Source organism: Alternaria hordeiaustralica (assembly GCF_023758085.1).
Source record: "Alternaria hordeiaustralica strain BMP 2776 chromosome Unknown scaffold_30, whole genome shotgun sequence".
Taxonomy (NCBI): Eukaryota; Fungi; Ascomycota; class Dothideomycetes; order Pleosporales; family Pleosporaceae; genus Alternaria; species Alternaria hordeiaustralica.
The window spans coordinates 1-16,819 of NW_026056802.1; the positions used below are offsets into that span (position 1 = coordinate 1).

At 54.8% G+C, this 16,819-nt stretch overlaps 5 protein-coding genes across 5 annotated transcripts; 2 read left to right on the top strand and 3 right to left on the bottom strand.

The window, feature by feature from the left end:
• Window positions 1-2,747: 2,747 nt before the first annotated feature.
• Window positions 2,748-3,875, bottom strand: J4E84_009536 (uncharacterized protein; the record flags this gene model as incomplete). The annotated part of the gene is made up of 1 exon (XM_049392098.1): window positions 2,748-3,875. The coding sequence occupies one exon, from the start codon at window positions 3,873-3,875 to the stop codon at window positions 2,748-2,750; it is 1,128 nt and encodes a 375-aa protein (XP_049240079.1).
• A 409-nt stretch (window positions 3,876-4,284) lies between these two features.
• Window positions 4,285-4,834, bottom strand: J4E84_009537 (uncharacterized protein; the record flags this gene model as incomplete). Its single annotated transcript, XM_049392099.1, has 5 exons — window positions 4,285-4,426; window positions 4,482-4,572; window positions 4,620-4,649; window positions 4,699-4,725; window positions 4,774-4,834. The coding sequence occupies 5 exons, from the start codon at window positions 4,832-4,834 to the stop codon at window positions 4,285-4,287; spliced, it is 351 nt and encodes a 116-aa protein (XP_049240080.1).
• Window positions 4,835-5,807: 973 nt separating this feature from the next.
• J4E84_009538 (uncharacterized protein) lies at window positions 5,808-8,065 on the top strand (the record flags this gene model as incomplete). Its single annotated transcript, XM_049392100.1, has 2 exons — window positions 5,808-6,926; window positions 6,974-8,065. The coding sequence occupies 2 exons, from the start codon at window positions 5,808-5,810 to the stop codon at window positions 8,063-8,065; spliced, it is 2,211 nt and encodes a 736-aa protein (XP_049240081.1).
• A 3,396-nt stretch (window positions 8,066-11,461) lies between these two features.
• On the bottom strand, window positions 11,462-13,538 carry J4E84_009539 (uncharacterized protein; the record flags this gene model as incomplete). Its single annotated transcript, XM_049392101.1, has 5 exons — window positions 11,462-12,299; window positions 12,353-12,863; window positions 12,929-13,241; window positions 13,299-13,427; window positions 13,482-13,538. The coding sequence occupies 5 exons, from the start codon at window positions 13,536-13,538 to the stop codon at window positions 11,462-11,464; spliced, it is 1,848 nt and encodes a 615-aa protein (XP_049240082.1).
• A 519-nt stretch (window positions 13,539-14,057) lies between these two features.
• Window positions 14,058-16,120, top strand: J4E84_009540 (uncharacterized protein; the record flags this gene model as incomplete). Its single annotated transcript, XM_049392102.1, has 2 exons — window positions 14,058-15,468; window positions 15,549-16,120. The coding sequence occupies 2 exons, from the start codon at window positions 14,058-14,060 to the stop codon at window positions 16,118-16,120; spliced, it is 1,983 nt and encodes a 660-aa protein (XP_049240083.1).
• Window positions 16,121-16,819: the final 699 nt, after the last annotated feature.

Below are 16,819 nucleotides of genomic sequence, written 5' to 3' on the forward strand. Positions count from 1 at the left end.
GGAGATATTCGGTAACGGTGGTTGACCCAATACCTACCATCTCATCGCTCGGGAGCCGCAGTACTATGACAACGACTGTTGTGAGTAATAATATCAATATGTCTGATGAGTAATAGGGGACTGGTTTCACTCTTAAAGAACCAGGTGTTACTAATAACCATAAAACCATCAGTGGTAACCTCAGAACAGCGACGCCACCCCTCTTCCAAATGATAAGAACACGAATTGAAGAAATCATGACCACACATCCTCCCCATCGAAACCAACTCCCTCTTCCCCAAGACTCTTTACCAAGAACAGAAGGCACGATCAATAGTAAACCCCTTTTTGCAACCCAATCATACCCTCCTCCCTCCCATCCATCGCCACACTCTTGATACCGAAATCCTCGACTGCCAAATCCGCAGCATCCAACTCCGCGAGAACTCCAGCCTCTTCCACCTCTTTCCTGCTTCCGCCAGAGCTGCCCTGCTCAATACACTTAAAGCTTCCGAACTTGGGCATGCCGATTGCGATACCGGGGAACGTCAGCTTCTGAAGAATGTCGCCTGTACACGAAAAGTTCTGGTAGAGGGCGCACGTAGAGCCTTGATCAGGTCCGAGTGATGCGATACCGCCAGGGCTGCCTTGGATGTGGCATTCCGTGTTGGGTTGCGTCCAGCTGCATTCGCCGGCGAAGTTGGATTTGGTGCAGGTGTAGTAGGCACCAGGAAGACCGCGCCGGGAAAGAAGATGTGTTGGTAAGGCTGAGATGGTGGTTGTAGTGGTGGCAATGGTGAGTAAGAGGGCTATGAGCGCGATAGCTGTATACATTGCCGGGTTTGTTGGACCGGACGACGATTAGGAATTAGCTTTGGGCTATGCCTGTGTGTATGGCGTAGTGCGCGTATGTGTGTAATTTGTCTTTGGGGAACACTTGACTCGGTGTTTCAAATGTTCTTATGACAGCCGTGGGGTGTATTTGTGACTGAGCCTTATCGTCTTGTGAGCCACCGAGTCTCATGATTGTCTGCGCGCGTCGTACGGACGTAGATTATACGGTCACGGGTTTGCGTACCTATTGCACAAACGGACAGGTTGGTGCATCAAGCACAAAGTCTGGAGTTTGTCTCTTTGTCACGGACAGCAAACATCTACATGGAGATGTAGAGATGTATTGGCGTGACTCCATGGCGATGACAACGCCACGAAAGCTTTCAATAGGCCATACGAAGAAACCAAAAGACGTATAGAGAGGGGAAGAAGAATTGCAAGAGTGCCAAAATATCCAAAGACTAGAGATGTGAGAAGGTGATATGTGCTACAAGGTGCATCGGATGCGCTCCGCAACGATGGCGCGACATGGGTGGGTTGCTGCTTTGAAACGTCCTTCAGCGGGGCTGATGATGAGATGCAACCAAAAGGGTCGCAGTACTCGCAAGCCCATGCCACGAATCGTCTTACAGCCGCGAACTCGCTGGGGGGACGCGGGTGGCATGCATCTGGGCTGTGTCATCAACGTGTCGCCGCCAAGCTGTCGCCGGTGCCGCCAATACGCACTTTTGGCTTGACAGGTATGACTGGGTTTGGTTGGTTATGATCGTCAGGTACGAAGCTGCGAGACGTCTGCAGGATGCCGCTATAGTGGACAGCGATCTTACACGTCGCATGGGTCGTGCATTTACAAAAGTGCTGCTCTTCGCGTCGGGTTGTAAAGTTTGTGTCGTTTTGGTCGTACCTAGGTAGGCAGGTGTGCATGATAGAGGCGCGACGGTGACGCGCCGGCAATAGGTATGCACATGCCATGCCATGCCACGCCAACATCGAACTCACATGCCATGCTTTGGACTTGAAAAGCAAAGAAAAGGGTCCATTACAATCTCACTCCTCCTATCTTGCGCAGGGGCTGTTGGGTACAGAAGATAGATTGCGCGGTCAAAGGATAGGTAAGTCGGCCGCAATTTGCTTGCTTCTGCCAGCGTCATCTTACACTCGGCAATAGAAGAACGTTATCTTCACATGAGTCTAACGAGCCATCACAGTAAACTTAATACAGGTGTACATCAAAGGGCGAAGGCATCCTCGGACCCTACAGGTCAGTGGCTATCGCAAGCCCGACATGCAACCCACCACCATTTCCACCCTTCCACATCTACCAAACGGCCCGACACGATCCGAGGACTCAAATCCACTACCCCCAAAAATAAACCTACACAATGCTTCCGCTTCATGATGCGCAAAACGGCATGCGCCGCGTTCCACTATTCTTTCGTTGCGTCTTCCGAAACCGCGAAACCCCAGGCGTTTTGCAAATAGGGAACCACCCCAACTGTGGGGGTACCTAGCCACGCTAACACGTTAGTGAGGTTGATCAAACACACTCGGCACAGTACAGATGTGGTTTTGTGGATGGTATGCTGCAGGCATTTACTATGTCATGGGGATTGCTGAGCGTAAGGATAGTATAGCTGGGACGTAGTCGCTATCTTCTACGTCGTGTTGTACGTTACCACACAGCAGCTCGGGGGTGTACACGAGTCTCTGCGGTAAGTCTTGATTATGAGAAACGCCGTGAGTACCTCCAGGTTATGAGATCAGCCTCATTGATGTATTGCACGACGGTCACAATATGCTCCAGGGTATGTTGGAATGCTCATCTGTATCTCATTCAAAGCCACTGTCACCAGCAACTAGATATAACCGCTACTCTCCAAACCTGCAAGCAGATCTGTAGACGCCACGTCACGCCACATGATTTAACCCCGTCCTTACGATAGTCTAGCCCTCTTGCGAGCCCAACCCGGTCCCTCATCGGACGGAGGACCCGGATTCGAGGACGAGGACATCTGCTGCTGCTCGGGAAAACCTCGGCCGCCAGCAGTGAAAACGAACGCCGGTCGTACTAAAGCTGGAGCTCGAGGAGTAGGCGGCTTCGCCATGTGTTGTGAGATGTAAGCCTCATACATCTCCTTTTGCTTCATCAACTCCTTTTGATGGCCTTGTTTCATCTGGAGCACCTGGGCTCCGCATCGCTTCCCGAGCGCGTTCAACTTCTTTCGACACTCCTCTTCCAGGGCTTGGTCGTAATCTAGATGGCCTTGGATGTCCTGGATTCGCTTGAGCTCGGCAGCCTCGGTCGCTGAGAGAACCTTGGCTACGGTGTTCTGCCAACTGTTCATGATGAATGTCAGCTCAGGAGCACGTCTGGCCAGCTCGTTGGTGTCGAGCTCTTGTACGTTCTTCGCAGCTGATCTGATGTGGTTGAGGAGAGCATGGAGTGGAATGTGTGGCGGAGTCGAACCAGACGTAGAGCCGCTGCCGGTAGATCCGTATGAGCTAGACCTAGCAGTAGACTTCGCTGGCTCAGAAGCTGCCAATAGCGACAAGATCTTCGTTTCGGCGATGTTGGAGTCGTCATGTACCGAGGGGAAGGGGCACACAACGTTACGATCTTCAATTGTCTTGCCCAGAGAGCGTGCAATGGCTTCAGCAATGTCCTCCTCGTCTTCGTCGCTGGCGTTGTCATTTCCCGCGGCACGTGGAGATTCCGACTGTTCCGCTCTCTTTCCAGCTTTCAAAGAAGAGATGGTGTGTGACCCCGTTTTGCTCTGCCTTGCGACGTTTTGTGAACAGTAGTCGATCCTGGTCGCTCGTCGCGCCGCGTTCTCGTAGAAGTCATTACCGCCGTGGGCGCTGAGAACGATCCCTTTGAGGGTCTCTTCACGCTTCGCTTCGTCTTTGACTATGTTGCTGGTCGCATCTGCATTGCGTGAAGTAACGGAACGGCGGCTGTACGTTATAGGCGGTCTAGGGGCACTAGAGGGACCGGGAGTGAGCTGTGAAGGCATCGTGTTAGACGATGGTGCAACGTCTGCGTTAAGCGGAAAGAGAGTCATCGTGACGCAGGTGCAATAGAATATATAGGTAGACCGTGAAAGACATGGACAAGTTGGGGTCCGACGTGAGAAATAGAGTTTTGACGTAGTCCCGCGGGCGAGCAGGGGGGGAAGTGATTTCCACAATAGAAACAACGGGTGACAGATACGAATGGGGAAAGGGTCAGACTACAGTAGCCCAAGGGTGCGTGACCAGGAGTAAAAAAGTGAAGGTGAAGGGAAAGACGGTGACTACAGGCGATCAATGACGTTCGTCTTCGCCAGCTCAATTCCGTGTGCCTCTAGTGAGGCTGCTCTGCTGCCTATTATACATTCGCAAGTCTTGAAAGTAGTTGCTGCACACCACTCATGTACAATGCTAGACCGATCCAGGTTCTCGCCGCTGACGACCTGCCCACTGGTCAAGACGTCAAATTTTCTCAGTTTGAGCAGCGCGGGGGTATTGGTATTTTCTTGGGAGGATCATGGGTCTTCGGTGAGCGCTGGCGAAAGCTTGTGTAGCGATGGGGGAGCTGTCCGTCCGGATGGTGGTGCCAATGGCCATGAAGAAGCTGCAGGAAATGTCAGAACATAACAGCGTGAGCAGCTGGAGTAAAGTATGCATACCCAAAGGTCGCTGCAGATCCCATCATATATTGGCCTAGTGTGCGCAGCATTCCGTTGGGTCCAGGGCCGAAGCGGACGATGTTGGTGAAGCCTACAAGAGTCAGCGAAGAGCATGCAAAGGCGTGAGACGAGGCGAACCGAAGATGAAGCCAATGATCAGGCCGACGGCTGTCAAGAGGTCAGCGCATGCATTTCCTGGTCTGTATGTTCACCGTACATCCACCCATCATGCCACCCATCTTCACTATGCGCTGTTAGCTATGGCCAGGCACAGGCAAACTCAGAGCCCTACGCTTGTCTAATGTTGAAGGGCCATGCGCCCCTTGAGGCATTGAGCCGACTGGTACTGGCATCTTGTAACTCTGCAGCGTCGGATGGTGAGAGAAGGCAGGAGGGGAGTTTGAGTGTCCCACTTGAAGCTGCAGTCTCGCCCGCCGCGGCTCGTCAACGCCAAGACGAAACCACCGAAATCCGGGGAAAACGCAGCCATGGATGCACGAGGAAGCTACTGCTGGGCATGTCGACACGACGTCAGCAGATGCAGTGGCACGCAAGAGGTACAGCGCGTTCAGCCCCTACATGAGGCTTTGGTGGTTTCCACAGACTCCCTTGACCTGACACAATGGCGCTGCGCACGTGACCTCTGCAACGGCTGCCCAGGTGGCCCCTTCAGTCCAGGGCTGGCGGGAATGAGGCGAAATAGTTTCAACCACGGCTTGACATCTCCACCGCGCGCGTGTTGGACGTAGCCGCAGCATCTGCCTCGTTGCGTCGTGATTCTGCTCGTGCTGCCCCCTACTCGACGTCGCCATTGCGCCTGAGCCGTCGTGTCGCCCAGCTGGCCAGTAAGCGTTGCAGCGTCCCCAAGGCCCGAACAGGACCTCCTGCCCGTCGAAACACGCTCCCCCATCTATACTGCCCACCCCAACCATCACGCAGCCCGTCCCGTGGCCTCCGCTGCTGCCCACCCATCCCAGAGACGCTGCTGCTGCATCCTCCGCCTGTCTGCAGCGCCTTGCATCGCTGCGACGTCGCACGGGCTCTCCCCGGCCAGCACACGAACGACAGAAGACGACAACGACGACGACGGCGGCAAACCCCCAAGCCCACCCGCGACGCCCATCCAGGACACCGGCATCGAGCGCGACGCATGCGTGCATAGCCGACGTCGCGAGGCCTCTTTGTTGTTGTCGCTTGCTCTCGGTGTCGTCACGCTGGTGTCGCGCCGCTAAATTCGGACAAGACGGGAATCGTGCAGGAGAGGAAAAGTGACGCCGGACCCCAAACACGCCCACCTCCTTCCCTCCGCCGCACACGACCTCGCCAATGACGGCAGTTGCGCCCCCCGTCAACTACCAGAACATCAATCGGCAGGCATGGAGCGCTGAGGGCGTGTCCAACGGTGGTGGCATGTTCATGCCTCGGAAGAGCGCCCAGCGGTCCAACTCGTCGTCGAGCCTCTCTTCACAGGCCTCGGGCACCTCGACTCTCTCTGCCTCGTCCTCTGCCTCGCAGCCAAACGGCACCCCCCAGCAGCCCGCCGGCACCGACTGGGCGGCCACCCGCAAAGCAAAAGCCCCCAAGGGACTATGGCCCGCGACCAAGACTGAGCCCATCGCCGGAATCACTGCCGCACGCCCCCAGCCCATCGCCTCTGCCGGCCCCGCCTCATCAGCCGCTTCGGCCATGAGTGCCCTGCAAGCCCCTTCCGCCATGGTTCCCTCACAGCACAATGGCCAGGTCCCGGCCCAGCAACAGCCCAACGGCACCCAACGCGCATCGCCCCAGGAGAGCACCGCCGTACTGCACCTGGTCCCCATGAACGGCACCTTTGAGCGCAAGACCATCACCGTCCCCTTCTTCCCCGACGTCCTCCGCATTGGCCGCCAGACCAACAACAAGACAATTCCCACGCCACTCAATGGATACTTCGACTCCAAAGTCCTCTCGAGACAACACGCCGAGGTATGGGCCGACCGCCAGGGCAAGATCTGGATCCGAGACGTCAAGTCATCGAACGGCACCTTTGTCAACGGCTCCCGTCTGTCGCAGGAGAACAGAGACTCTGACCCCCACGAGCTACGCGAGCAGGACATGCTGGAACTCGGCATCGACATTGTCAGCGAAGACCAGAAGACCATCGTTCACCACAAAGTCGCCGCGCGCGTTGAACATGCGGGCATTTATGCACGATCCAGTAGCGACATGATCGACCTCAACTTCGGCGAGCTCGAAGGACCCCAGCTCTCTAACATGATGAGCCCCAACGGCCAACAGCAAATGGCGAATATGCGTGGTCGCACGCCCAGCCAAGGCTCTGTCAACGGTCAGCGACTCCCGGGCCCGGGCGCCATGGCCAATTACCCAAACGGCATGCAGCAACCCCGACACCCCAATTTCTGGCTACAACCCATCACAATGGAGCAGGTTGTGAAGAAGCTCAATGTAAGTGCGACCTAGCTACTCGTGGTACCCCTCTCTAACAGCCTTAGACCGAAATCAAGGCAGCAAAGCAGCAGTCGCAGGACCTCCAGCAGACCCACCACTACATCAATGCTATCCTCTCCGCAGACACCAAGAAGGAACCCGCGAAGGCCTCGCCAATCAACCAGGCCAGAATATCGCCGATCAAAGACGGCAGCATCAAGGCGAGATTTTCAGATCCGCCTGCGCCCCCACCACAACAGCCTTTACCCGAAAAGCCCGACGTTGCATCGTCCCTTAGGAGGTCCGACACCGAACGTCCAAAGACAGCGTCACCGGTGCGCTCTGACGCACAGCTGTCTACACTCACAGAGGCCTTGACTAGTGCGAAGAAAGAGATCGAAACGCAGGGCATGCGGCTGCGTGACTTGGAGACCTTGTTGAACGAAGAGCGTCGCGCAAGGGAAGACGCAGAAGAGCGAGCAGCCCGCCTCGAGCGTGAGACAACCAAGGACCAAGGAGACACAGAGACTATCCTTGGCGAAGATGAGACGCCCGAAACCGAGGCAGCCGATACACAGCGCGAAGAGCTCACTGATTCAGATAACGGGCCCACATCTCCCGCCAGCGCCGAGGACGCCACTGCTCGCTTACAGCAACGCCTGGAGCTCATGATGTCCGAGATGAATGAGATGAAGCAGCAAATGGAGCGGTACCGGGAAAGAGCCGAGACAGCAGAGGCCGATCGCAAAACCTTGGCAGAGATGATCGAAAATATCAGAGAAGACAATGCAAAGACTGCTGGCAAGGAAGCTCAACGGCGGAGCAGAAGCAACAGTGCATCCGCAAGAGCGAGCAGTAAGACTGGCGTTGAGGGCTCAGACGATGAGGCCGAGCAAGGTGAAATCACCATCATCAAAGAGAAGGACCTCGACGAAGACGGCCCAGAAGTATCACTTCCCAATACGAGGGAACAAAACGGACATTCTGTTGAGCCAAACGGTTCAAAGCAGTCAGGGAAGGCGAATTCCTTGGTTGCCCATCGGCCTGATCGAGCTGCCATGTACTATGGCGGTCCGGTTGGGGCCATGGTAACAGTCGTTGCAATAGGTGTCGCGGTCATGGCCATGCTCAACCAGTATCCCAAGGCCGAACGTTGAAGAGACAAATGCCAAAGTCTTTTATCACTATGCTAGGAAAGACTGGCTTTGTGAGGCGCCACCTCAGCGATCGGGCCCAGGAGCAGCATACTGAGCGTCAACGCTTGAGATGTTCTCCCGCGGAATTCTGGGTTATACGCCGATGCCAGACTACTGTCATTCTCATCAAGGCCATTCGCTGCGTTACACTACGATACCCACTTATGGATGGCTCGCAGCAACATCATTGTTAGGCTGTTCGCGACGCAATGTTGCACGATGGTAGCACCTCCACGATGTCGTGACTAATCGCAAATGTTCCGCAACAGAACCACCCACACAACTACCCAAACTATCCATGTCACCGCACTTGTCTCAGATGAGACAACTGCGGCTGGAGAAACACCGTTATACCGAATCACCACAGCAGACTTTCTTCCCTTTCGGCGTAGTTAACGGGTAATGCATCTGTATCTTTCGTTCTACTGGCGTTCAGGACTCACAGTGTCAGCCTCTGACCTCCCAGGCGTTTATCTCTTTCGGAAGGGTGGGAAGCATTGAAGGATTCTTTCGAGGCCAAACAGTCATTCACTGCGGTCAGCGAGCGATGAACCTTTTCTTTTGTAAACACGACTATCTTTTCCTTTGCGTCTCCTTTTTTTACTGGCTTGGGAATTGGGGGATCCGTGATGAATAGGTGGGCAGAGAGATTGGGTTAGGAGAGCAATCGGAGAACACATACACTTCAACGACACAAACATGACTCGCGAACTATGTTGTAAATTGCCTGGGTATCTACTTTACACTGATGAACCAAGACTGTCGTGACGTGTGAGAACTACATTACTAAGCCGATAGTAACAGTGACAGAACTCAAAATGCGTATCCTCGTCTCCGGTACATCATCTGCACCCTCCGCTACTTGGCCCATCTCCGCTTCCCTACCCTCGTCTTCTGCCATCCGATCCCCGGCCTCAACATCATCAATCGCACTCACATTCCCCATCTCAATCTTGACCCAACAATCCTCTTCGCCCTGAAAATGCAATCCTATCTCCAACGCCCTCGGTATCGCCCGCCCTGTCGCTTTAAGATGGACGTTTTCTCGCTTGCCATCTCGAGTCCCACTTTCACCCACACCATCTGTATAGCTCTTATTCCTACCACGACCGTCGCTACCCTCCCTACCCATCGCGCTTGCGATCTCAGCCTCCACATCCCTCGCTTCTAACCGTCCATTTGCTTGCGCATATCGTCCCCCGCCTCTCCCTTCTCCTCCTCTTCCCGCCTTATTCAAGGACGCGGCAGATTGCTTCTCGCGCTTGGTTATCTGCGTGAGTAGTTTCCGGATCCGTTTCAGGGCGGGTACGTACGGTGACGTGGCGGTTATGTATAGGGCTTTGGGGGAAGCGGATGAGGAGAAAGGAGTTGGTAAAGGTGCGTGAAGAAGTGGCCGGGTGCTTATTGTTGTGTCTAGGAAGTTTGTTAGATTTGGTCCATCTGTGAAACGGGGTCTACGTACTCTTGGGCAGTCTGGCGAGCTTTTGGCGGGGTTGATGGGTTGCGGAGCGAGGCTTGGAAGGTTGCTTTGCTGGCGCAGACTTTGAAGGAGAGTCCTTTGCGTGAGACGCTCGTTTTGGTGGGTTCATCTGCTTTTCTGTAGTGGTGCCGGACGAGGTGATGTTGCTGGAGGGTGCTTGCGGCTGTCCACATGGTGGTGTCGCATCTGTCATGGCTACATCTTCCGGCTGTTGAGGCTGGTTATGGGGTTTGACTTGTCCGTTGATTGATCGCTTGATCCCTGCCATGATAGTGCAATGAACAGAGCGGGGACTCGTGGTTGTGCGTAAGATGCAGTCGATGTCCTCGCAGTCGCAGAGTCAAGTCGCGTCGCGTTACAAAACCTTATCGATAAGTCGATACCAAGGCCCCAGACCCCAGACACTCATCTTGGAAGACTTGCGACGACAGTAATGGCAAGCTCTATCCCGCAGAAGCTGCACCATATCCACCTACGAGGCCTTGTTTCCTACGCAACAGCAGCTCGCCTTCAAGAATCTCTCGTGTCGCGCTTTCTCGCCTCGAAACCGCCACTCAATGCGTCCCCACCACCACCACCACACATCATAACCACTGAATTCACACCCGTCTACACATGCGGTCGACGAGAAATTGGCAATGTCTCCCCAGACCAACAAACCTATCTGCGCGCCAATAACCGCGCCTCCTTTACCGAAGCCCTGCGCGGCGGCCAAACCACCTTCCACGGTCCCGGTCAACTAGTCGCGTATCCCATCATCGACCTGCGTACCCATAGACTCACACCTAGAAACTACGTCTGCTTGTTAGAAAAGAGCCTGATAGCTACCTGTGCGAAATACAGTATCAAAGCCATGACAACAGAGCATACAGGTGTCTGGACGAGTCCAGAGGATAAGATTGCCGCCATTGGTGTGCATATGCGGAGGAATATCACGAGTCATGGGGTGGGGCTGAACGTGAATACGGATTTGTGGTGGTTTGACAGAATTGTGGCGTGTGGGTTGGAGGGGAAGAGGACGACTAGTTTTGAGAGGCAGGGTGTCGAGGGACAGAGCGTTGAGGGGGTTGGGGGGAGCTTCGTGAACGAGGTGGGCGGGAGGTTGATGGGTGTGGAGGGCGTGCGGAGGCTGGGTCAAGAGGAGGTTGAGGCGTTATTGGAGAGCTCAAGAGGCGCATGAGCATGTTCGACAGTCTTGACATCACGCATGTGGGCTTTGTGCTGCCCGCCGACTAACACTTGTGTATGATGGTGCTCCCTTCGAGGTGAAGGCCTGATTGGTGTAAGTGGACCGAACCTCCAAATGTTGATGTCAGAGTCGCATTGCAGGAAAATGAGGTGCGTCCTTTGCCAGACCGGAATTACGAGCTACGTCACCGTCACCATCACCATCACTGTGGTTGCAGCACGTGTCAGCGACACCGTAGCTATGCGAGCGACTCAAATTGACATTACAACACATTCAGAGTTCTAGATTGAAAGCGCTCCTAAGTAAACATCAAGATATGACGCCTCGTAAGAAGAGAAGAGGCGCACCACGAGAAACACTAGGGAAATAAGCACAAGGTGGAATGTGATCTTGTATATCGAATGAAGTCGTGCTAGCCCATCTAGCCTCACTTTGTAACGCGGATGCATACCGTTTTGAACGCGAGATCTACAGATACGTTGCCGAGAAGTGGATGGGTGACCAGAACTCATGTCAATCGTCTGATGGGTATCTAGCTAGCAAGGAACTGACATGAAAACGGACATGAATTGGAGGAACTATGCGGGTATCGTTAGTGAGGCATCTTTATTCTACAGGTATCCGAGTCAGCCCATATCATCGTAATTCTAAAGAGTAAAAAAAGACGAGGTTCTATCTAGCAAGACGATCAAACAGCATGAGGATGAATGTCCTTCTGTCTGTGTCTCCACCACTTCTTCTCCATGTCCCCCTCCCTCAATCCCCCTTCACTATCCCGGTCCACACTCCTAGCACTCGCACTTCCGCTTCCCCTCGCAAAAACTACCGAATTGTTCCCCAATGCACCTTCCACGTTCACAGTCCCTCTACTCGCAACACCACCACGATCTCGCCACTGGCCAGCCTGTAACTCATACACGTCCTCTTTTTCGCCAGCCAGTTCCTCCAGTCTTGCTCTCTTCGACTCTGGAACAAGAAAACTGGTAAGCATACCCAGGAACATGAAGAGCGCGAAAATCTGCATTACACCGTGGATCCAGGGCGTAGGATTGTCATGCGTAGCCCCCCTCTTGATCATGGGTGCGAAGAAAATCTGTGCGAACACGGCGCCTAACTTGCCCATTCCTGCGCTGATTCCATGGCCTGTACATCGTACCCTAGTCGGAAAGATCTCGGCTGGCGCTATAAAAGTCGTGGCATTGGGCCCAAAGTTGAAGAAGAATTGTGCTAAGACGTATAGTACTAGTAAGTGGGTTTTTGTGAGGCCTTGCCAGGCGAAGCCAAGAACACAGAAGATGATGGTCAGGATTCCGAACCCGGCGATTTGAATGGATTTGCGGCCTATGGTGTCGACGGTGAAGACGGTGAGCCAGTAGCCAGGAAGGGCACCGGCGCAGATGAGCACAATTTGCCCTGTGGCCATGTTGCGTAGGTAGAGGTAGAGGTTTGCGCGTTGGTCGAAGCCCATAGTCGACATCAGTGATGCAGAGGAGAAGCCAAGACCATAGAAGGCCATGTCTAAAAATCTGTGTGAATGTCAGCTTGTTCTATAGCTAAAGTAGTAAATTGCTGCACATACAACCAGGACATAGAGGTGCCGAATAGGCGGATAGCTTGGCGTTTCCGTGAGTAAAACCGCAGTACTTCCATCAACGTAGGCCGCGGCGTCTTGTACTTGGCCATCTCGCTACGCGCCTTCGCCTGTGTGACTGGATTGACCACGTTACCCTGCTTACCATAGCGGTACTTTCGCGCATCAACTGAGGCCTTTTCAACATCGTACAGCACATCAAACGTGTATCGTGGCGTTTCCGGTACTGTGAGTCTGTAGTAAAGCGCGAACCAGGCGGGAATGCCACCGAAGGCGATGATAATGCGCCACATCTTGTCAACGTGCATGGAGCACTGCCCGACGCATTCTCCAACGTTAGCTACCACGATCAAGTGGTCTTTGTAGACTATGACTACGATGAGAGTTACTAAGGCGGCTGCAAGTTGACCGAGGCCTTGCATGGCGAAAACGGCGGCGATGATGCCTCCCCGATATCTGGTACTGGCAAATTCTGCCGTAATAACTGCACTAAGCGGGTCTGATGTATAATTAGCGTATCATCGACAAGAGGATATGGAACCGTTGCATGGAACGTGTACGTACAGTCACCACCGACGCCGATTCCCATTACAACTCTGTAAAAGATGAGCACACCCACGATTGAAAGGGTCGCTGATTCACCGCAAAGCGATTGTGCGAGTGTTGTGCAGATAATAATCATCAGCTCTACTCCGTACATCTTCTTCCTTCCTAGAACATCGCCCAAGTACCCAAAGATACATTGGCCGAAGATGGCGCCGGCGGACGTAGCGACTTTGATGGCTGTATCGGCATCATGGGGCATGACGCCCTGGTGTTCCGTATCTTGCCAGTACACAATTCCTAGCAGGATGACAGCTAGGTTTATGGCGAACAGCTGAAGATATTGTTAGTCAGCTTTCAGCATTGTCGTTCATGTTACTGTCAGACTCACAGAGTACGCATCGGTGAAGAAACCAATGCCTGTCACGACTGCTAGTCGTATATGATACCAGCCGAAGGGCGCCTTGTCTACCTCGGCGAGGGCCATCCGCCGGCGCTCATTGGGGTCGGCAATATGTGTCTGACAGACTTGTCAGATACAAGAGAAGATGGTAGGGTCCGAGCCACCACGTACATAGACTCCGGGTACATCGCGATACGCCGCATTTCCGACTCGTCCAAACGAAAGCATAGGTGGCAGCGGAGATGAACACTCTGGACAACGACGTCCATAAGAGAGGATGCAATGAAAGGATATGTCAGCGAACAGCCGCGGGATATGCGAAAGGTAAGCAAGGCAACGCCAGGCCCGTGCCGAGTTCCCAACATGGGGATGGCGAGAGGCTCGATATCATGCCGCTTGGAGTCAATTGGTAGACACTCGCGATCAGACTCAGCATGACATGCCGTGTGAGGGCGCGAGTTCACGTTGTCGGAGGCTCGCTTGCGATTGGCTGGCTGGCTCGGAAGCCCAAAACGGCCCCATGTCGCTCTGGTGACTGACGGCACGCCTCGAGGTCGAAGTCGGCAGTGGCTTCGCGGGAGGACTGTTCAAGAGTCAGGGAGTCGGTGCCGTGGACCAGTGTGCTGGGATGGGACCGACGCTGAGACGAGAGGCGCTAAGGGTAGCGGAGGCGCACGTGCATGGAGGTGCACGGGTGGCATTGCCCGCAGACAGACTACTGGACCTTGGCCGCCGTGACACAACACCATGGAGGACCCAGAGCCATCCTCTCCGGGTCTCGCGTCCTCCAGCCCTGCACTCCCACGGGCGCCTGCCCGCGCCGACACGACGCAGAAGACGCAGGCGACGCCAGACACTGCCCGCCCGACATCGACGCTGACGACGGCGGACCTCGCGCCCGGCACGGCAGCCACGGATCCCTCGCTGCCCAGATATCACGTCCGCGCCCCGTCGACGGCGCTGAAGCTCGACACGGACCTCGCCATCGCCTCGAACCCCAACTCGGCACGCTCCCTCGACCCCGCCAATCTGGAGCCCAGCGGGAGCGACGCGCTGCGGCAGTCGGCCACGGCGCCGATTGCCATCCAGGACAGCGGCTATCTGAGGACCGCCTGGTCCACTGCCAGTCTCGGCTCGCTGTCGCCCTCGTCCGCCATCTCGTCGCCAGCGCTGGCTGCCCTGGGCGACATCACCCCGCTCCCCTCGCCCCTGGTCATGGGCGACTCGCCCGGCCCATGGCAGCGCGCCGACCATCGTCCTCGCTCGCGCGGCATCTCGGCCGCCTCGCGCGACGACGCCTTCGCCATCTTCGCCAAGGGCACCCTGTCGCCCTCGCCCTCGCTCAAGAAGAAGGGCTACTCGGGCTTGAAGGCCGCTGCCATGGAGGCGGCCGCCGCAAACTCGCAGCAGAGGAACGAGGCTGCTCGCGAGCGCAACAGGAGCATCAGCGAGTACACCCCGGATTCAATGCACAACACCCGTCCTCGGCACGTCTCGGTCGTCGACACGGACCCCGCCATGCAGCAGCGCATGAACCGCGAGACATATCTGGCGACGCAGCGAGGCCTCGTCCCCGCCAATGTGCCAGCCGGCCTTCCCACCCCGCCCGCGAGCAACGCAAGCAACCGCAGTGTTACCGACACCGAGGAAGACGACGTGACCGAAGATGACAAGACTCAATATATAGTGGTGCGGTGTGGCCCTCAAAAGACGAAGAAGCTCTGGCGCCCTGTCCGCCAACTGGGGCAGGGCACCTTCAGTAAAGTCTACCTCGCAACCTGTGAGAAGACCAAAGCAAAGGACCCTCTCGATGAGAACGTTTTGGATCCACGGAAACTGGTCGCCATCAAGGTCGTCGAGCATGGCCCTGCCGGGGGTGCCGACGAAGAGCGCGTAGAACTAAGCCTCAAGCGAGAGGTCGAAATGCTCCGATCAGTATCGCACCCCTCTCTTGTCCATCTCCAAGCCTTCGATCACGATGACGCCCAAGCTCTTATTGTCCTTACCTACTGTCCCGGTGGTGATCTGTTTGATGTAGCCAGTGACCATCGCGATAAGCTGACTCTCGACATCGTCCATCGCGTCTTCGCCGAAATGGTCAGCGCTGTGCGTTATTTGCATACCCAACTTATTGTGCATCGCGACATCAAGCTAGAAAGTACTGCTTCCATTCTCTTTACCTTGCCACACTTCATCTGGTACGTTTCTTCGCTTCTACTCTGTACTAATGACATCCAGACGTCCTTCTCAATATTCCTGTGTCTACCGTGCCTCTACTCAAGAACCCACAGTGCCATCCGCATGCCATAGCGACACTCACGGATCTCGGCCTCTCACGACGCATCCCTGCTCCTCCCGAGTCGCCTCTTTTGACAACACGATGCGGTAGTGAAGATTATGCTGCTCCAGAGATTCTCCTCGGTCAGCCATATGACGGCCGTTCAACCGATGCCTGGGCGCTCGGCGTCCTGCTCTATGCTCTCATGGAAGGACGTTTGCCCTTTGATCCACCGCCAGGCAAGGCCGCGTCTCGTAGTAGAGCCGCTCACCGTATCGCCAGATGCGATTGGTCTTGGGTCAAATTCGGTGACGAAGACGGCGAGTGGGATGCGGAAAAGGGCAACGAGTGGGCTGGCGCTCGCGAGTGCGTCGAGGGTCTGCTGAAGAAGGCCTCACGTGGTCGCAAGAGCCTGGAGGACATTGAGAAGCTGGACTGGGTTCAGCAAGGCATTCAGGTCAAAGGCGGCTTGAGAATGAGACCGGAAGATGAGGTTGCTGAGATCGCTGCAGCTCAGATCTCGTCGAGGTGATCGCTAGTGAAGAGCGGAGATGCATGGGCTGCTGAACTCGAATGATAGGACGTCTACGTTTCGGGACATAGCCGAGCGGCTTTTCAGCATCTCGTTTGCTAACTCTGTCCTTCCAAAGATCAATGAGCATAGAAGCTCCGCCAAGAAAGATCCATCATCAAATTTCAGCGTCTCTGTGGCAAGCCTCCATGCGCAGCTCGCCCCGGGGCTATTACCTTTCCTTTCTTACGACTATTCACTCTCACATTCGTTGTTCTACTGATATCCCATACCTGGTTCGCTTCTTCGTCTGGTTACACTTTGCTTCATCGTCGTTCAATCGGCTATTCCCTTTGCCGGCGTGGCTCCGCCTCTGTATGTTATGCCCAAGTTGGGTTGATTCTCTTTTTCCAACTTCTTCCATTAGATGGCATTTGAAAATGAAATTCGAAACTGACTTAAGATAGCGCTAGCAAGCATGCCTTTTCTGACTGTTTTGTCGAATATTGGATTGAGCTGGCTTGGATAGAAGATCAATATAGCGGTTCTTCGCCCCTGCCGTGTGGTTCTGTCGTGACTAGTGCAGCTGGAAGTATTGGATGACTATACGCGCATCGAATCTCACACTGACATACTTTCTCCATCACGCATAGTTTACTTTCACATTGATGAGTTAATATCGCGACCTACACACAAATACTAACCAATGCATGGGAAAGA